The sequence below is a fragment of the Carcharhinus amblyrhynchos genome, chromosome 4, assembly GCF_965287045.1.
Source record: "Carcharhinus amblyrhynchos chromosome 4, sCarAmb.v2.hapA, whole genome shotgun sequence".
Lineage (NCBI taxonomy): Eukaryota > Metazoa > Chordata > Chondrichthyes > Carcharhiniformes > Carcharhinidae > Carcharhinus > Carcharhinus amblyrhynchos.
The window spans coordinates 52,483,777-52,505,714 of NC_137327.1; the positions used below are offsets into that span (position 1 = coordinate 52,483,777).

At 42.2% G+C, this 21,938-nt stretch overlaps 1 protein-coding gene across 1 annotated transcript; it reads right to left on the bottom strand.

Annotated features, from left to right (window-relative positions):
* Window positions 1-7,042: 7,042 nt before the first annotated feature.
* b3gnt9 (UDP-GlcNAc:betaGal beta-1,3-N-acetylglucosaminyltransferase 9) lies at window positions 7,043-17,273 on the bottom strand. The gene is made up of 2 exons (XM_080188136.1): window positions 17,126-17,273; window positions 7,043-8,899 (listed from the first exon to the last, which is right to left on the bottom strand). The coding sequence occupies exon 2, from the start codon at window positions 8,527-8,529 to the stop codon at window positions 7,279-7,281; it is 1,251 nt and encodes a 416-aa protein (XP_080044262.1). The 5' UTR covers window positions 8,530-8,899; window positions 17,126-17,273; the 3' UTR covers window positions 7,043-7,278.
* Between the last annotated feature and the right edge of the window lie 4,665 nt (window positions 17,274-21,938).

Consider the following 21,938-nt stretch of genomic DNA (forward strand, 5'->3'; position numbering starts at 1 on the left):
ATCCAGCCCTGTAGCATATTCCCCAAAATGAAAGAACACTGGCACTTTGACAAGAAACTGATTAATTTGTCTGCCTTTGGGAAATGCCAATACAGATGATCAAATCTACCTGCCTTAACCAATTCCATCATAGACTGGGTGAAGAAACTTCCCTGTTTGTGCTGATCATCTGAACGAGTGCAGTGATTCAAGAAGCCCCAGTGCATATATTTAGGACATTGTGGTTAACACAATAATTTCCAGACACAGAAACATAAAGAATTGCCTTCCCTATCAGTCAACTTGGTCACAAAGGTTAATGAGTACTGACTATAACAAATTTAGAATACTTTGCACATCTTTTTGATGCTATGACCTGACATAATATGGAGAAAATAACAAAATGATTATTAAAGCTGAGGTACTAGAATCACAGTAGATCCAGATTCTATCATTCTGGTTGTGCTTATTGAGAGTAGGCAGACAATATATAAAAATATGTTTATTTTGAAAAATACGCATTTAGAAAAATGGAGCTGGGGACAGCTTAAGGTGCTTTAATATTTATACCAGCTAGGCCTAGCACAATGACACTCATCAGGGTATTGGGACCCTTACTGTTCATGTTGTATATTAATGATTTGGACATGAATATGGGAGGCACAATTGGGAAATTTGCAGATGACACAATGATTGGCCAAGTATTGGATAGGGTAGAGGATAGCTATAATCAACAAAACCATACAGATGGGTTGGTGGAGTGGGCAGTAAAGTGGCAGATGGATTTTAACATAGAGAAGTTTGAGGTAATGCATTTAAGGAGGTCAAGCAGTTACAGGGAATACACAATAAATGGGAATGTATTAAAAGGGGTAGATGAAGTGAGAGATCTTGGCATATAAGTACACAGGTTTCTAAAAGCTGCAGTTCAAGTAGGCAAGGTTGTAAAGAAGGTGTATGGAATTCTCTCTTTTATTGGCAGAGGTATAAAATATAAAAGCAAAAACCTTAGAGATGTGAATACTATCCTAATTTTTGGACACAAATCATTTTGTTTGAAAATCTCCACAGAGCAGATTTAAAAATGAGTTTTCTGGCACAGTGTTTCCAGCAAATTACATCATTGGTTTTCTACAAGTGCATGTGTGTAGACAAGTATCAGTATCCATCTTGCATTAATGTGGAGATGCCAGTATTTGACTGGAATGGGCACAGTAAGAAGTCTCACAACACCAGGTTAAAGTCCAACAGGTTTATTTGATATCACAAGCTTTCGGAGCTCTGCTCCTTCATCAGGTGAGTAATGCATCTTGCATTAGCAGGAGAGAGTAGTATCAAGGCATCATTTATGTCCATCCAAGCAGGTAGATAGGTCCTCGGTTTAATGTATCATCTGAAAGCACTCAGCAGGAATGCCAGCCTTGATTTATGTTCTGATGCCCTGGAGTGGGATTTGAATGTTAACAATCTCACCTTTGAATTACAAAGTTACCAAATGAACTTCTGCTGGCATCTATTAGGTTGTATTACAGTGTCAACTCGCAAAAGAGCATGTGTATAAAAGTTACATGTTACTCTACAGAGATTTATTATTCATTGTAATGTTGGGCTAGTAAACTGACATCCCATGCTGTTTATCTACCAAGTTTATTAATTGACTAATGCCAGTTAGGGACAAAGATGAAAAATGCCTAAATAATAGACTGGAAGCAAGTGAATACAATGGGTTGAATTGATAATTTCTCAACATTCCTACCAACTTATGTTCTTCACTTGTTTTATTAAAGAGAATGCTGGCATGTGATTAAAAATTCTTTGGTATCTTTAATCAACTTGCACTTCAAATGTGAAGTGTTAAACACATTGATGACATATGGAAAGAATTTCAAACTATTTAATCGAAAACAACTCTGTTTGGAAGTTTTTGTTTAAAAATTGAATTTACATCATTTTTCTTGTGTATATTGGCCAGAATTCTCCAATGTTGTTCACACTGTCACTACTGCCAGCGAGAACAAAGAATCTGGCACTCAGCTAAATCTCCACTCACAGGAGGGGGACCGAGAGAATCCCAGCCACGATGAGATTGGAGAATCCCAGTCACTGTCTTTGCATAACAAAAACGCCAAGGGCTGTATGTCGTTACTGCTTCAATTTTTATTTCTTTTTAACTTCTTGATTTTAATACTGGTTTCCTAATCCAACAGTTGATCTTTTTGTAAGTCACCAGCATCTTTTATTTTCTGTTTTGGAATAGATGACTTTGATGCTGAGAAATATTCCATTGAGTATACTAAATAGGAGTTATCACATATGGTTATAATTGTAAGCTAGTTTATGTTAAATATTTGAGGTCAGTTCTTTCAAGAAATTATTAAGGGCAGTGACGTTAACAATTACATTGTCATTAAAATGGCAGTTTTGATTAGATGAAGTTTTGAAAAGTAAATTATTTCAATGGCAACAAGAAAAATCAGTGAGTTCACAATGAGAGAGAAGCTTGCAAAGAATATTTGGGGGAGGCCATTTGATTCTTTGAGACTACTCCACCATTCAACAGGTTTGTGGCTGATCTTCTACTTTAACTCCATCCATCTTCTCACATTGTCCCTTAACCCCCTTTGTAATCCCAAAAATTATCGACCTCTGTCTTGAGTATGCTCAGTAAGAAGTTTCACAACACAGGTTAAAGTCCAACAGGTTTATTTGGCCAAATAATTTTACAATGACAGTAGGTTTATTTGTGCCACATAAACCTGTTGGACTTTAACCTGGTATTGTGAGACTCCTTATTGTGCTTACCCCAGTCCAACGCTGGCATCTCCACATCTTGAATATACTCAACAACTAAGTATCCATTGCTCTCTGGGTTAGAGATTTCAAAAGAATCACAACCCTTTGAAGAAATTTATCCTCCTCTCAGTCCTAAATGGCTAACTTTTTATTCTAAGACTGTGACCCTGTGTTCTAGATTCCCCAGCCAAGGGAGACATTTTCTCAGTGTCTGTCCTTCAAGCCTTATGAGAATTGTCTATATTTCAATTACATCACCCCCTTATTTCTCCAAATTCTAGGCATATAGGTCTAGACAAATCAATTTCTCCCCACAGGACAATCCCCTCATCACAGGAACCAGTCAGGTGAGCCTTCAGAGCAGTATATCTATCCTTAGGTAAGAAAGCAAAAACTGCACAATAATCCAAGTGTGACCTCACCAAAAGCTTACCTTAATGTGAATAATATGAAGATAGATCAAGTTGATTAAATTATGTTTATTTGGCTAATTAAAAAACAGGGAAGTTAACAATTGCCATATTTAATTGGAACATGGGATTAAAAGCAGGTTATTTGATGCATCAGCCTGCTCTGGCATTGTCAACTATGGATGGAAAACATTTCTACCAGCTGCCAGAGTGGGATTTGAACCATGTCTCCAGTGCATAAGCCTGGGCCTCTAGATTATTAGTCCAGTCACAATACCATCATGGCACTATTTTACAATTCCATTGCTGTGTGCCATCCAAACTCTGAACAACTTAACTTTCAATAACTTAACTCTTAACAACTAGTTAATCCTGTACTTTCCACCCTCATGACACAGTTTGTACCAGCCCTTATTACAACACTTGGTCATGTTAATCTTTATGGGAAAAAATGGTTTAAAAATATATCAAATTTTAAAATATTTCTCTGGACTTTTAAGAATGTGATTGTTTTTGTCAAACTGTAAAATGAAATTGGCGATAAAAAGTGAATGACCAGTGGGAAGATTCTTGGTTCTCAAACTAGTGCAAAAGAGGCAGTGTGAATGAGACTGATAAGAAAGGTGCTATACTGTGGGTACATTATACAAGAGTCACAAGTCATTGGGGTCATTCATAATAGATTGAGGCAGGGAAGGATTAGCATGGCCATGGGTATGTATTGTCATAGAGATGGTATAATGTATGTGTCATGAGGGTGGAAAGTATAAGATAAATAATTGTTAAGAGTTAAATTGTTGAGTTGTTCAGAATTTGGATGGCACATAGAAATGGAATTGAGAAATGGTGCCACGATAATATTGTGACTGGGCTAGTAATTCAGAGGCCCAGGGTCTGTTTTGGGGACATGGAAACAAGTCCCACCATGGGAGCTGGTAAAATTTAAAATTTATTAGTGAGTAAATTGAAAGCTAGTCTCAGTAATAGTGACCATGAAACTATCATCAATTGTTTTAGGGAAAAATATCTGCCACTTTACCTGGTCTAGTCTCCATGTGATTCCAGATCCACAGCAATTTGGTTGAACCTTAACTGCTCTCTGAAATGGCCTAGCAAACCACTCAATCCAAGGGCAACTAAGAGTGGGCAACAAATGCTGGACAGCCGAAGAAAATAATAATAATTTTAAAAATACTGGAGTATATAAGTGCAAATCACATATAAATTCTACAAAATGCTGTAGAAATCTGGATCCAAGTTGGAATATAGTTGCAGTGGTGATGCTAGTGGATCCCAGTACATGAAAAGCAGCCACACATTAAGAGTGAGCCAAGGTAGCAGCTATAATCGGACTACTCAGCGGTGCAGGCACCGAAGTCAAGCTTGATTCTGTATACAACCAATCTCCACAGTCCGAGATTAGGAGTTGCTGAAAAGTTGTGTGGCAGGTGAGGTGTGTTTTGTGGGGAGCAGTGGTATTGTAATTGGGCTAGTAATCCAGAAAGCAGAGTAATGCTCTGGTGATCAGGTTTCAAGTCCTAACATAGAAGCTGGTAAGTTTGAATTCAATAAAATTTAGCCATCAGCTGACGTAGCTCAGTTGGGACAGTGTTAGACTGAAGATCTAAATGTCCCTGGTTCAACCTTGGGTTTTGGTGTTCAGCCACACACTGGGTCACTTCACTCTCTGTAATGGGGAACAATCAAGAATGAGAACTTGAATTATTTTTCCATTACAAACAACATTCCATACCCAGGGCATAGTGATTAAGTTTAGCATGTCTGCTGTCTCCCCAACTGAGATCAATTAACTTCCTACACACCAACAATTAAACCTGGGATCTTCCTGGTCTGTACAGCTCTATATCATAACAGGTTGTGCACTGTTGGAGGGAGGGGGGTGGTAGGTGGACAAGACAGTGTTTAAGTATCTAATCATTTGAGTGTGTCATGTAGTTTCCATAACTGGTTCTGCATATCATTTAGACTAGCTAGTACTTGTTGGTTTGTTAATTAATTCCATTCAGTGCGGTGGAACTAATTTTGGATCGCTTCAGTGAGGATCTAGCCCAGATACCAGGAAACCAGGGAAACTAAAAATTTCTCTGTAAATTGAGGCTTGTTGTGGTCTTGTGAAAACTGTTAGGTTTTTATTTTTATGATTTGTACCTCTGGCCAACTCTAATGAACAAAGATTCAAGAAGTTCTCCCAGAAGCTAAGACAGAGATTTCAGGATTTTGGTTAAGAGCTGCAAAGAGGGTGTGAGGAAGAACTTTTGTTAAGCAGTCAGTAGCAAAGATTTGGAATGCACTGCCTATGAGGATGGTGGAAGTGGTGACAGTGCATGATTTCAAAAGGAAATTGGATGAGTACTTGTGGGAAAGAAACTTCAGGGCCAGAGATAGAGTAGGGGAGTGGGACTGACTGGATGGCTTGACAGAGAGCTGGCATGGACTTCCTGTGGATCAAATGCACTCCATGTGGATCTGAATTTAAAGGCTGAGTTTTCACCATGGAGGCAAGAAACAGGATCTGGGTTCTTCTTTCAGATCAGAGGGGGGAAGGGTAGGGGAATGGCGACGGGGAGGGGTGGGTGGTGATTACAGTTAAGATTTTCACAAGTGAGCCCTTAATTGGCATGGAGGCCATTGCATTTTATTTTTGTGTGTAACCTTAGAAACAAAGAATTCCTACAGTGCAGAAAGAAGCCATTCAGCCTGCACTGGAAGAGCATTTTACCCAGGCCCATACACCACGCACCCTATCCTTGCGTTCCTGTGCATTTACCAGATTACCATGGCTAATCCACTAACCTACACATCTTTGGATACCTATGGGCAATTTAGCATGGTCAATCTACCCTAACCTGCACATTTTTGGAGTGGGAGAATACCAGAGCACCCAGAGGACATCCACACAGGCACGGGGAGAACGTGTAAACTCCATACAGTCACCCAGAATCAAACCCAGCTCCCAGGCGCTGTGAGGCAGCAATGCTGGCCATTGTGTCACTTCAAGATAAATTGTTGGTGGCCGGTCTGGTTAAGGGCAGTGGGCAGGATCTCAAAGTTTCAGGGCCAATTGGACCCCTGCCATTTTTAGAGGGGTGCTCTGCTGCAGTTTTTTAAAATGCGTTCATGGGCATAGGCATCACTTGCTGTCCAGCATCTATTGCCCAACCATGTTGTCCTTGATTGCTACAAGTGGCTTGCCAGGCCATTTCAGAAGGCAGTTGAGGGTCAACCACATTGCAGTTCAAGTTATGTAATTGAGAGGGTGCTTCAACAAGAAGTGTCCTCTCAGTCACCTTTCAAAAAACAGCCAGGCCATCAGTAGTAGGGGGTGGGAGAACCCACCCACAGAATGGTCTTTGGCAGTACCCCACATGGGTGCTGGCACCCTGACCGGCCACTGGGTACTCACCTCCAGGCATCTGCTCCTGTTGTGTTGGGAAATTCCAACCCGACCTTCAATAGAGCTTGTCATGAGTATTCATGGGCAGCCTTACCAAGCCCTGAACTCATCTCCCCAAAAATGGCCTGTGCCAAGAACAGCATCCCCATACTGACCAGTCAGCATCAGTATTTTCAGCATCCCCCACTCTCTCCAAAATCTACCCCCCACCCATACCCTCCACAATCCACCCTCCCAGCAATCCAATCCCCTCCATGATTCACCTTCACTCCTATCCCCACCCCATCCCACAATCCACCCCCCACCCCCATCCCCACCTCCACAATCCATCCCCACCCCCCCAACAATCCCCCACCCCTGCCCCGCCACACACACACAATCTCTAATCCCAATTTGGAGGAGGCTCCAACATTCAGTCATTTGACTCTAAACTATAAATGTGAGTGAAACCACCAATGATGAGAAGGAACAAATAACTCTGTTTCCTACTGGATTGACACAAGTTCACCTTAATATCATTGCTTAAGCTCAATGTGTTTAATACAGGTGCAGGCACATCGGTGCATTATTGTCTTGGGCGACATTAAATAACAATAAAAAGGATTGAAACATTTATAAAACATTTGAAATATAATTTTGCAGGGACAGTTACTGGGCGCACTATCTCCCTTTTGCCCACTCTCAGTGTCTTCGTTTCTTTATCGAGGCGGATGTGGACTTTCGTTTGACCCGCCAGCGGAACGGACGCTTTATGGACCCTTTGCGGGCGCAGTTCAGATTTGGGTCGTGGAGCAGTGTCCACATCAGCCAGATCTCAGGCACTTTAAGACTGTGGACCACCATCAGCTCCTTGTAGAAGCACGGGTCAAACATCTGCATGTGCGGAGCTGCGGAGGGTTGGACGATGCCGAATGTTCGGAATCCTTCATGAGTGAGGGGTTCGAGTCCGATCCGCAGCAAGCACATTCCCAAAAAGACATCATCGATGGGAAAGAGATCCACCTCCTTGCTGGCTTGGTACAGCCTCTTTGCTGTGTGTCCAGACATAAGGAAGCCTCCACCTCCTGCATAGACAGGGTACACTCCCTGGCCATACATCATCTCAGGTATGAAATATTTACTCTTATTGGATCTGATGGGGAGGGCTTGATAAATAATATGTCCAACAAATAGATCATCCTTCGGATCAGCGTCTGCCAAGAAATCGGCAATATTCTCCACATTTACAAAGACATCATCATCCCCTTTGAACACAAACTCTGCATCAGGGCAGAACTGGTCAACCCACTTCAGAAAGTGAATCTCTTTGAGTGTCAGGTTGAAGAAGGTGTCTTGGAAATCCCACAGCAGGATGTCCTGATAGGCCTGACTCTCGTGTTCCAGCAGGCGGCTCCAGGAAGCCACGGAGCTTTGGTTGGCTGGGATTCCGAGGAGAAAGAGTCTGCGGACCTGGAGGTTGTGGACTCGACCTTCCTGGGCCCAAGTCTTCCGAGCCACCTCACGCCTTTCAAACTCTTCCACCTTGGACTTGATAGAGATCAGCAGCAATTCTTCCCCGCGGACCTTCCGACACTTGTCCTTCTGGTTAATGATTTGATTGAATTCCCGACAGTCTTTCTGCCAAAGGTATTGACGGTAGTTCCAGGGTAAAAGATTTGGGACTGGAGATGTTTTCACAAGGTCCTGGACATTCTCCAGCTGTTGTCCAGGCTGACAGTTATGCTCTGATTTTGTTGTACTGCTGCTGAAGTCCAGTTGAGGTTGTGCCTTTGTACTTCCCAGCATAATGGGTTTCTGAGTTCCTGACTCCCTTTGGTTCTCGTGTTTGTTTAGATGTGGACTTTCAAAGTGCACTTGGACATAAAGCAAAATACAAAATGCCGTTAGCAGGAGAAACGTGCAGATGAGATCTCCTTTTCGTCGTAGTCTCATGGTCTGAGGGGATGCGTTTGCAGAGGGCAACGGGAGATCAATGGATGTTTTGGCTAACGTTTAAAGAACACATCTGGTTCGTACTGACTTGGGGATTCACAGACTGGGTAATCTCATACACCGTTGAAACTCACTGAACGGCTCTGAGTGATTTATATAGAACTGAATTTCACAGTCTAGTCTGGATGAATTTACAAAGAGCTGAAAGTTCACAGTTTGGTTTTGGGTGAATCCATACACAGCTGAAATTCACTGGAAATCTCTGGCTAATTGTACGCACAGTTGCAGTTCACAGTCTGGTCCGGCTAATTTAATAAAAGGCTGAAACTCACAGGCTGGTTCCAGGTCGATTTCTTTTATATTGTCACTTCTGTAGAACAGAGAAACACACAGTTAAAGGAAACAGCTGTCCACTCTGCCACGTGGAAGCTTCACTGCCGGATATAGAGGCAGCCTTGGAAAGTAGGTCTGACAGCGGTCTTAGAGAACAAGGGTAAACTTTAGTAAATCCTCCCCACCCCCCTTAGTATTTTGCTTATGAGTTCCTCAGCTGTACTTTAGAAATGGCACAATTCCTAAATCTAGATTAATAGGTACTGAGATAAAACTACTAATATAGCCAGTTACAGCAGACACATATGTATGCGTAGATGTAAGTAATCACATACTTACAAACGTTCAGGTGATATTATTCTGTAAAATGCAACGTTAAAAGTTACTGTTCCAATCATGTGATATGACAGGCATATACCAACTATTTCTGTCTGCTGAATACTCCCATCATATGTCAAAAATCACACAAACGGAAATACATTCGCTCTGCTGGTGCATATCATTTGGAACAACGAAGTGTGTTAAAAGCCAGCAAGAAATCTCAGTCTTGTGTGCGGTTTTGAGCATTGTTCTTGTACTTCCTAAAATCCCCTACGCCATTTCATGTGATAGTGCCTCAGAACCAGATAGATTGGCCATGCCCCTTAGTATTAGGGGGACTAGCTAGGGTAAATGCATGGGGTTATAGGGATAGGGCCTGGGTGCGATTGAACATAGAACATAGAAAAACTACAGCACAAACAGGCCCTTTGGCCCAAAAGTTGTGCCAATGATATCCATACCCACTAGGCTTACCTATAACCCTCAATTCTATTCAGTTCCATGTACTCACCCAGAAGTCTCTTGAAAGACCCTATCGAATTTGCCTCCTCCACCACCACCGATGGCAGCCGATTCCACTCACCCACCACCCTCTGAGTGAAAAACTTATCCCTGATATCTCCTCTATACCTACTCCCCAGCACCTTAAACCTCTGTCCTCTCATAGCAGCCATTCCAGCCCTTGGAAAAAGCCTCTGAGAATCCATCCGATCTATACCTCTCAACATCTTATACACTTCTATCAGGTCACCTCTCAACCTTCGTCTCTCTAAGGAGAAAAGACCAAGCTCCCACAACCTATCCTTATAAGGCATGCCACCCAATCCAGGCAACATCCTTGTAAATCTCCTCTGCATCCTTTCAATAGCTTCCACATCCTTCCTGTAATGAGGCGACCAGAACTGAGCACAGTATTCCATGAGAGGTCTGACTAGGGTCTTATAAAGCTGCAACATTATCTCCCAACTCCTAAACTCAATCCCTCGATTGATGGAGGCCAGTACACCATGTGCCTTCTTAACTATATCCTCTACCTGTGAGACCGATTTAAGAGTCCTATGGACCCGGACCCCAAGGTCCTTCTGATCCTCCACACTGCTAAGAGTCTTACCCTTGATATCATACTCCTTCATCCCATTCGACCTGCCAAAATAGACCACTACACATTTATCCGGGGTAAAGTTCATCTGCCACTTCTCCGCCCAGCTTTGCATCCTATCAATGTCATGCTGCAACCTCTGACATCCCTCCAAACTATCTACAACACCACCAACCTTCGTGTTGTCAGCGAACTTATCAACCAATCCCTCCACTTCCTCATCCAGGTCATTTATGAAAATTACAAACAGCAAGGGTCTCAGAACAGATCCCTGGGGCACTCCATTGGTGACCGACCTCCATGCAGAAAAAGACCCATTTACAACCACTTCTGCCTTCTGCAGGCAAGCCAGTTCTGGATCCACAAGGCAACAGCCCCTTGGATCCTATGCCCTCTCACTTTCTCAAGAAGTCTTGCATAGAGGACCTTATCGAATGCCTTGCTGAAGTCCATATAAATCACATCTACCGCTCCTCCTTCGTCAATGTATTTAGTCACATTTTCAAAGAACTCAACCAGGCTCGTAAGGCACGATCTCCCTTTGACAAAGCCGTACTGACTACTATTGGGTACTGATTGGGGTCGATGCAGACTTGTTGGGGCAAATGATCTCCTTTTGCATTGTAGGATTCTATGATTTTATAACTGGGCATTAAAGTGACTGCTGTTCCACTCCTTTTCTCACCAAATATTCTTCATTTTCACACCAGATTTGTAATATTGGTGTTTTTCAGTAGCACTTCAATGAGATTCGAAAAAGACTTGTGTGTGCTTGCTTCCTTTCTGACTCTTCACATTTAGTGCCACATGCTCCCGGGCCCAGTGCTTTTGCATTGAGGATGCACGTGGAGAGATATTTTTAACCATTTTCAGTTGGTCTGACTTGTTACTGTTGCCACACTTGCCCACCTTTGCACTATATATCAGGCTTGAAAAATATCAGTGAACTGAGGTGGTGCTTCTTTAACCTCCTCAAGGGTTTCGGCAGCCTGGATTATGGTTTCAGCCAGTTTTCAGAGAAACAGAGCAATCATGTCTGTGTGACCAATAAACAACTTGTTTTTTAAAAAAATATTTACTTACATCAGAAATGTCACTAGTCAAATGTAATGTATCACATTCCTACAACACTCCAACTCCCACATAAAAATAACAAAACACATACAGCCTCTTTCCCAAATCTAATCCCCAACACTCGTACACATTTCCCATACCTCTATCCCAAACCTATTACCCAATATACACACTCTCCATCCCATATGTCATCCACATTACAGTCTATTACAGTCTGACCCTCCATCCGCTCCAACCCATGCCTTATCCCCAGTATACACCCTCCATCCAAACCTTACCCTTAATACAACCTTTCATCCCAAACCATTAACAGATTGACCCTCCATTACAAACCTAATCCCCAACACACACTCTCCATTCCAAATCTAATTCCCGACACAGACCCCCTCCATTACAAACCCAGTCCCCAAACACACACACACCCCCCATCTCAAACCTAATCCCCAACACACTCAACCTCCATTACAAACCCAGTCCCCAAAACACACACCTTCTATCCCAAACCTAATCCATAAGACATAGGAGCAGAATTAGACCACTTGGCCCATCAAGTCTGCTCTGCCATTCAATCATGGCTGATATTTTTGTCATCCCCATTCTCCTGCCTTTTCCCCATAACCCTTGATCCCTTTATAAATCAAGAATCTATCTGTCTCTGAATCACAGATTCACCACTCTCTGGCTGAAGAAATTCCTCCTTATCTCTGTTTTAAAGGATTGTCCCTTTAGCCTGAGGTTGTGCCCCCTGGTTCTAGTTTTTCCTACTAGTGGAAACATCCTTTCCACATCCACTCTTTCCAGACCTCGCAGTATCCTGTAAGTTTCAATAATAGCCCCTCTCGTCCTTCTAAACTCCAACAAATACAGACCCAGAGTCCTCAATCATTCCTCATACAACAAGCTCTTCATTCCAGGGATCATTCTTGTGAACCTCCTGTGGACCCTTTCAAGGCCAGCAGATCCTTCCTTAGATATTGAACCCAAAACTGCTCACAATACTCCAAATGGGGTCTGACCAGAGCCTTACAAAGCCTCAAGAGTATCCCTGCTCTTGTATTCCAGCTCTCTTGACATGAATGCTAACATTGTATTTGCCTTCCTAACTGCCGACTGAACCTGCGCGTTTAGTTTAAAAGAATCTTGAACAATGACTCCCAAGTCCCTTTGTGTTTCTGATTTCCTATGCATCTCCCCATTTAGAAAATAGCTTATGTCTCCATTCCTCCTTCTAAAGTGCATAACCTCACATTTTTCCACATTGTATTCTATCTGCCACTCCTTTGTCCACTCTCCTTAACTGTCCAAGTCCTTCTGAAGTCCCCCCTAGCTTCTCAATACTACCTGTTTCTCTACATATTCCCATTACACACACCCTTCATCCCAAATGTAATCCTCAACACACAAACATCCTCCATCCCAAACCTAATTCCCAACACACAAAGGCTCTATTACAAACCTTATCCCCAACAAACATGCACTCTCTGTTACAAACCTAATCCCCAACATACACAAGTTCCATTACAATCCTAGTCCCCAACACACATTTAGCCTCTATCCCAAACCTAATCCACATTACATACATCTTCCATCCCAAACCTAATCCCCTAATACAAGCACCCTCCATTACAAACCTCATCCCCAATATACACCCTCTCCATTACAAATCTAATTCCTAACACAAACACGCAATTGCAAACCTGATCCCCAGCATACACACTCTCCATTACAAACTTAATTTCTAATAACACACCCTCCACCCCAAATCTAATCCCCACTACAAATGCACCTTCTGTTACAAACCTAATCCCCAATAAACACACCCTCCATTACAATCCTAATCCTCAATACATACACACCCTCCATTACAAACCTCATCCGCACACACATACCCCCCGTCCCAAACCTAATCTTGAACACACACACACACCCTCCATTGCAAATCTAATCCCCAACACACACACCCTTCATCCCAAATCTAATCCTCAACATACACACACACTCCATTACGAACTTTATCTTCAACACACACTCACATTCTCCATTACAACCTTAATTGTCAACGTACTCACACCATGGTGACACAATGGTTAGCATTGCTGCCTCACAGTACCAGGGATCCAGGTTCAATTCTGCTTTGGATGACTTTCTGTTTGAATTTGCACATTTTCCCTGTGTCTATTCTGGTTTCCTCCCACAGTCTATAGCTATATGGGTTAGGTTGATTGGCTTTGCTAAATTGCCCCTTAGTGTCAGTGGTATTAGTGGTGTGAATATGTGGGGTTATGGGGCTCAGGCCTGGGTGGGATTGGGATTGCTGTTGGTGCAGTCTCAAAGGGCCGAATAGTTTTTTCTGCACCGTAGGGATTCTGCAATTACAAATCTAATCGCTAACACACACACACACACACACACACACACACAGTCCATCCCAAACCTAATCTCCAATAAATACACTCGTCATCCCCAATGTAATCTGCAACACATACTCCCTCCATTCCAAACCACTTTTTAAGTTAAAAAGATCTAACCCCCAACAAACACACCATCCATTACAAACCTTTTGGTTAAAAAACCTAACTCCCAACACATACCCTGCATTATAAACCTAATCTCCGACATACATGTACATACACACACACACACACACCCCGTCCATCCCAATCCTAATCTCTAATAAACACACCCTTCATCTCCAATGTAATCCGCAACACATACACCCTCCATTCCAAACCTCTTTTTATGATATAAAGATCTAATCTCCAACACACACACTATTCATTACAAATATTTTAGTTAAAAAAAATCTAACCCCCAACACATACCCTCCATCACAAACATAATCCCCAACACACACACACACATACACACACACAATTACATTCTTAACCCCCACACATACTCTCCACTACAACCCTAATTGCCAACACAGGCACTCTCCATTACAAACCTAGTACCCAACAAACACACACACACACATCTGTTCCAAACCTGTAAGTGATTAGGATAACTGAGATTCACAGTGGATTTTTGTGTTAATATGCTAAGAACAATCAGTTATCTTTTCTTCTCAAAACAAGTTCTCTTTCCCTATACTTCAACTTTCAGAAAGATTTTTCATTTCTGAAAACAGGGGTACAATTTGAGAGGTGCAATACAGAGTTACCACAACATGGTACTTAGAACTTCTTGAAAGTAATCTAAGTGCTACCTGTTGTGGTGCCTTGTTTGTCTTCAAGTCATCAGCCAGTCCGGTTCCCAGTTTTATTGTAATATTGACAATGCCTGGCAAGTGTGACTGATAGTAACATTTCCTTTGTGAAATGTATATGGAGTGAGTTTTTTATTCATTGAATAAACACCTGATTAATGACACTTCCATTAAATTTCCATTTTCCAAAGTTAGATTAGCCACCAAGTTCTAATGAACCTATTTAGCAACAGAATGTCACCAGTTTCTGCTGCATCGCTGAGACGAATATATGAGCAACTGAATTCTGAGCAAGAATTGTATCAAAAGCATTCATTGTCACTGATTCAAATATAAAGTAATGACACGTGAATTGCACAAATTTCATGTTGAGTTTAAAGAACTATAAAGGATTAGTATTTCATTCAACCGGTGGTCAAAAGAGTGAAAGTGAAATTGAGAGATGTGCAAAGAAAGAATGTGAAGGGATTGTGAATTTCACTTTAAAACTTCCTTAAATTTGCTCTTAATGACAACAGCAACATGGATTTAGAAGCTAACTAATGCAAGAACATGTTGAACCAGAATGATAGGGAGTGGGATAGCTTAATCTTGGTTTCAGAAAAAGCTCGGCACAACATCGAGGGCCAATGGGCCTGTACTGTGCTGTACTGTTCTATGTTATCCCCAACAGATACGCCCTCTATTACAAACCTAATCCCCAAAGCATACACACCCTCCATTATAAACCTAATCCCCAACACACATGCCCTCTATCCAAATCTAATCCACAACACACATACTTTCCATTACAAACTTAATTCCCAACATAGATACCCTCCATTAGAAACCTTATCCCCAATCCATACACATTCTCCATTACAAATCTAATCCCCCACACATACACCCTCCATCCCAAAATGAATCCCCAATACACACATCGTCCACCCATATCTAATCTCCAAAACACAGGCTTTCCATTACAAACCTAACTCCCAACATACATACCCTCAATTACAAACCTAATCCCCTCTGCCCTAAATCTAATCCCCAACAGTCACATCTTCCATCACTAACCTTGTCCTCAATACAAAACACACACACGCTTCATTACAAACCTGACCCACAACAAACACACATTCTCATTCCAAATTTAATCCTCAATATACACATATCTTCCTTTACAAACCTATCCCCAACACACATGCCCTCCTTTAGAAATTCAATCGTCAATATACTCACACACTCCATTACAAATCTAACACCCAACATACATTCTCTGTTACAAGCCTAATTCCCAAGACACCCTCCATCACAAACCTAATTCCCAACACACACCCTCCTCCCCAAATTTAATCCCCAACAAACACACATGCTCCATTACAAATCTAATCCCCAATATTCTCATACCCTTGATTACATACTGCATCCAAATACACACACACACAACCTCCGTTAAAAACCTAATCCCCAACACACATACAAACCTAATACAAAAAAAACACACACCCTCCTCTCCAAATCTAATCCTCAACATATAACCCCCTACAAACTTTATCCCAAACACACATAGCCTCCATTACAACCCTAATCCCCAATGTATTCACATCCTTGATTACAAATCTCATCCCAACACATGCACATCCTCCATTTAATCCCCAAACTTAATTCCCAAAGTACACACACCTTTCATTACAAACAAAATCCCCAACTGACATCCTCTTCCCTAAATCTAACCCCCAATACACATACACCCTCCATACAAACTTTACCCGGAACGTATACACCCTCCATTACAAACCTAATCCCCAATACACATACACCCTTGAATACAAACCTTATCCCAACACATGCACACCCTTCATTTCAAACCTAATCCCAATACACTCACACTTTCCATTACAAACCTAATACCCAATACACACCCATCTTTGATTACAAACCTAATCCCTAACACACAGATCACAGTTCCCAAATCTGTAGTGAATATACAACACACAGACACACACTTGTGTTCCGCTTTTACTAACAAAATTCATGCCATCCTCATCTCTCCGGGATTTATAGTTGATATTAGTAACATTTGGCGGTGCTGTGCGTCATGTTGTGCAGTTTGCAAGAAGACAAACGTCAGGCTGGAACCAAGCACCGGGAAGGTTGACTCATACTTGTCCCCGTTATTAAATTATATCTGTTATAAAGATGCTGCAGCCCCTCCCCCCACCCGGCTGGAGGCCTGTGCAAATCCTGAACTTTACCTTTTCCCAGTCTGATGACCTCCTTCACTTCTCTAACAGGCAGAGTGGGTGGGAGAGCTGCGAATTCTAACCACTACCTCCGCCCGCAATCTGAACACCAACACTGGCAGGAGGGAAATCAGAAACCAGTGGGCCGGGGCCGGCAATCGGGCGGGGGATCTCTGGTTCCCGCAGTAAACTTTATCCAGCAACTTTCTGGATGCTCCTCGGATAGAACACAGCCGCCTGCAGTACGGCTTGTTTCTCCTTTTGGCAGGGAATGGGAAATGACTGAAGGTAGCCTGTAGACTCCAGCACTGCTCTCTAGCACACAGCTCAATTTACCTGAGGAATGTCCTTCTACCCATCAAACAGCGACTCGGCCCAGTGACTGGACGACCGAGGTTCTGAAGCTGGCTGCAAAGGGCAGCTTCAACAGGGAAGAAGCTCGCCAGGAATCCGTGGGAGCCAAGGAAAGTACATCTGGATTGCATTAATGAGATTGGGAGTTGCCAGAACTCAGAGCCTGGCCATCAGAAACAGGGGGAGGGTTGGCCAATCTGTCACTACAAACAGCACTACAGATCAGTACCGAGCTGGTTCAACTTTGAGTTCTGGTGCCCATAACTGGGACTAAACAGCCTCTCCCTTCAGCCCAGGCGCTGATTTCCTCCCTGTGTTAACTCAGGCGGCATCCTCACCCCGTTCAAGAGTCAAACAAGCACCCAGTGCCTGGAGAACATCAAGAATGCAGTGAGTGTAATACTATCAGGGCCCAGAATCTCCCAGATTCCAACCATCAATTACGTTAGAGAAGATTAACTTTGTTTCAGCATTAACACTCTCACCATTGAATTCAGAGGTTGGAGATCCGGGTACTGCTCCAGACTTATCACAGATTTGTTAACTTCAATTTTTTGGGCAGAAGGAGTGTTACTCTTACTGCCTTATTGGTAAAATGTTGAGGCGCCACATGCCCACTGAGGGTCTTTACAGAAGAGATTGGAAGTTCTCCAAGTTAATTTCTATCCTTCCACCAGTAACACAGATTATCTGGTCATTACCACCACTTGTGTCTGTAGGAGCTTGCTGTGTATAACTTGTGCACCTCATTTCCAACATTACAACCGGCTATAACATGCGTCCTGAGTGTCCTGAGGCTGTGAAGTCGCTATATAAATGCAACATTTCCATTTCTTAAAGCGGAAGAAAAAGCAGCATTACATGTTCTACATGATGATGTTTGTTAAGATCCCCTTTGAAACCATTAACGTTTAAAGAGAAGCTGAGCATCCAGTAACAAACCAAAAGAACCATGCCACAAGATTTCATGTTGTTAAACAAAAACAACTTTACTGCATATATTTTTAAAAATGACAAAGACTACTAGCTTAATACTATGCTTTGTAATAATAAGTTGTATGTTCTGTTTTACTCTTTAGTTCCACCCTAGTTTCCTTTTTCATTAGGAGATCTTGAGAGTTCATTCATTTGTTCTGGAACCAACCCAAAGAAATCCCCTCCAGAATTCACTCTGATTTTTCCTCACTGTTCCAGCTATTTTGTACAAGATTTCATGGGATCCTTCCATTAGTTGTTGGATAATCTCCAGTCTTTTTTAAGACCTCACAACTGTGAACTCCTCAGCTTGTTTTCACAATGAAGGTTACGATAGACCTTTCCCTCTGGCTCCAAGCTATGCAGCTCTTCCAGCCTCTTTTTCTCTCACAATCTCTGTCTCTAAACTGAGCATGGACTCCAACACCCCACATTTCACATGCCAAATAATAAAGTTAGCATTTTCTCTGCTTAAGGTGCAGGCCTGGCTAACTTTTTTTGCTAGTATAGTATTGGTGAGTGCGGACAGTGTTGGCAAATGTGCAAGATCACTTAGCAGTCCCAGTGAGTTTGTTATATTCAATGGTAATGTTGGTGATAGGATAGGGTTTAGTGTCACAGGTCTTGATGGTGCACAGTCAATTATGGGGTGATAACGATATTGAAGTGAGTATTATCTGTACTGCAATGTTTGGCAGTAGTTTGTAGGGACATAGTGCTTGGCATTAGTGTGAGGGCATGGTGTTTATTGACATTGTTAATAGTGATGTACTGGTCATGGTCATATTATTAGTGAGAATGCAATGTTCACCAATGATCAAAAATACTAACGTGAATGGAATGAGACACCTCTTGGATAATTTACAGGTTAGTAAACAGCAAATGTTCTGAGATACAAGAGACAAACTTATTTTGTGACATTGACTGAGTGCTTAAAATGGTAAAATGTGCTGTTGCCATGCATATGAGTGTCAACTATCTTGCCAAACATATCTTACAAACCTTGTTTGAATTAATAATTTTTTAAATTAAGGAATTCCCATGACTCCAGTGAAAAGAAGATGTAATTTTTTAAAACATTTGCTGCAACAGTCAAACAATGATCAACAACAATTCAAACACTAACAGGCAAATGATACTGGAAATCCATGGCCTGGGCCTTGGCACCTCCTTCTGCAACTGGATCCTGAACTTCTTAACTCACAGACCACAATCAGTAAGGATAGGCAACACCTCCTCCACGGTCATTCTCAACACTGGTGCCCTGCAGGGCTGTGTTCTCAGCATTCTACTATACTCCTTATTAACCTATGACTATTTGGCTCAATTCCTCTCCAATTCGATTTTCAAGTTTGCTAATGACACCACCATAGTGGGTCAGATCTCAAACAATGACGAGACAGAGTACAGGAATGAGATAGAGAATCTGGTGAGTTGGTTCGGCAACAATAACCTCTCCCTCAGTGTCAACAAAACGAAGGAGGCTGTCATCAACTTCAGGAAGCGTAAAGGTGAACATGCCCCTGTCTACATCAACGGGGATGAAGTAGAACGAGTCGAGACATTCAAGCTTTTAGGTGTCCAAATCACCAACAACCTGTCCTGCTCCCCCCATGCCGACACTAAGAACATAAGAAATAGGAGCAGGAGTAGGCCATCTAGCCCTTCGAGTCTGCCCCGCCATTCAATAAGATCATGGCTGATCTGAAGTGGATCAGTTCCACTTTCCCGCTTTCTCCCCATAACCCTTAATTCCCCTGTCTATCAGAAACCTTTCTACCCGTGACTTAAATATATTTAGTGAGGTAGCCTCCACCTCTTCAACGGGCAGAGAATTCCAGAGATTCACCACCCTTTGAGTGAAGAATTTTCTCCTCAACTCCGATCTAAACTGCCACCCCCTTATCTTGAGGCTGTGCCCTCTAGTCCTGCTAACCTTTCTAAGCGGAAAGAATCTCTCTACCTCTACCCTGTCCATCCCTTTCATTATCTTATACGTCTCCATAAGATCCCCCCCTCATCCTTCTAAACTCCAACGAGTACAGACCCAGTCTACTTAGTCTCTCTTCATAGTCCAACCCCCTCATCTCCGGTATCAGCCTAGTGAACCTCCTCTGCGCTCCCTCCAAGGCCAAAATATCCTTGCGCAAGTGCGGCAACCAAAACTGCTCACAGTACTCCAGCTGTGGCCTCACCAGTGCCCAGTACAGTTGCAGCAAGACCTCCCTGCTTTTATATTCTATCCCCCTTGCTGTAAAGGCCAGCATTCCATTCGCCTTCTTGATCACCTTCTGCAACTGCAGACTGGGTTTTTGCGACTCATGCACAAGGACCCCCAGGTCCCTCTGCACCGTAGCATGCACTGTAGTATCATTAAGAAAGCCCACCAAAGCCTCTATTTTCTCAGAAAACTAAGGAAATTTGGCATGTCAGCTACAACTCTCACCAACTTCTACAGATGCACGAAAGAAAGCATTCTTTATGGTTGTATCACAGTTTGGTATGGCTCCTGCTCTGCCCAAGACTGCAAGGAACTACAAAAGGTTGTGAATGTAGCCCAATTCATCATGAAAACCAACCTCCAATCCATTGACTCATGTCTACACTTCCCGCTGCCTTGGCAAAGCAGCCAGCATAGTTAAGAACCCCGGACATTCTCTCTTCCACCTCCTTCCATCAGGAAAATAAATATAAAAGTCTGAGGTCATGTACCAGCTGACTCAAGAACAGCTTCTTCCCTGCTGCTGTCAGACTTTTGAGTGGACTTGCCTTGCATTAAGTTGATCTTTCTCTACATCCTAGCTATGACTGTAACATTATATTCTGCACTCTCTTGTTTCCTTCTCTATGAATGGTATGCTTTGTCTGTATAGCACGCAAGAAACAATACTTTTCACTGTATGTTAATACGCATGACAATAATAAATCAAACTAAATAAAACCAAAATCAGAAGGTAAATTTCACACTAAATAATAAATACAACTCATGTAGTCACAAGCACTTGCATCACTTCCTGCACAAATGTAGCATCACATGCAACCTCAGTCTTTCCAACTTGGCCTCCAATGTGTTGGATCTCTCACTTCTCATTCAATAGGTTTGGCACTGAGTTGTTTTCAAGGCAGCCACATTCCATCCAAACTTCAGTATCTGGTTAACCCTGAGCGTGTACAAACCCTCTCACATTCAGGTAATGACTGTTCCTTTTTCAAACAAACCAGCATACCCAGTTCACAGCAAGCATTCAGCTTGCTCATATACTGCTTCATAAAGAGCACCTGAAGTTATATTTTCTTCCTACTGCCAGACAGCAAGTTGATCTATTCATATGGAGCTCTCCTTGCTTCCCCTCATAAGAATTTTGTATTTGAACTGCAGGTTCTGAGACCAGCTATAATTCAATCTCCAAATAGTTTTTTTATTTACCTTTTTTTAGCCTTCATCCCCATAGCAACCTCAGGTTACCTGGGCATTTCTTCGGGCTAAAATGCTTGCTAGAAAGTCCAATTGCACCCCTTCCAGAATACTCCTAGTTTTACTTGAAATCAAAAATATCTTTCACAAAAAATATAGATTTTTTTCCAAAGCACAAGGTCACCTTGTGTTGAAGATGATGTACTCATATTGAAGTTTTGGGTAGCAGAAAACGTCCATGAATTCAAAACATATGGCTGGATTCCTATTGCCAATGGTCTGAAAAGAGAAAGCAAAGTCGTGACAATAATTGATCAATACACTCCAAGGTTTTTCTTATGATCATATTACTATTATAAAGCAATTTTAAAATGAATAAAACTTGCACCTTTATCTTTCAGTTAA

Coding starts and splice junctions, on each gene's coding strand:
- b3gnt9 (XM_080188136.1), bottom strand. CDS start 8,529: ATGAGACTACGACGAAAAGGAGATCTCATCTGCACGTTTCTCCTGCTA.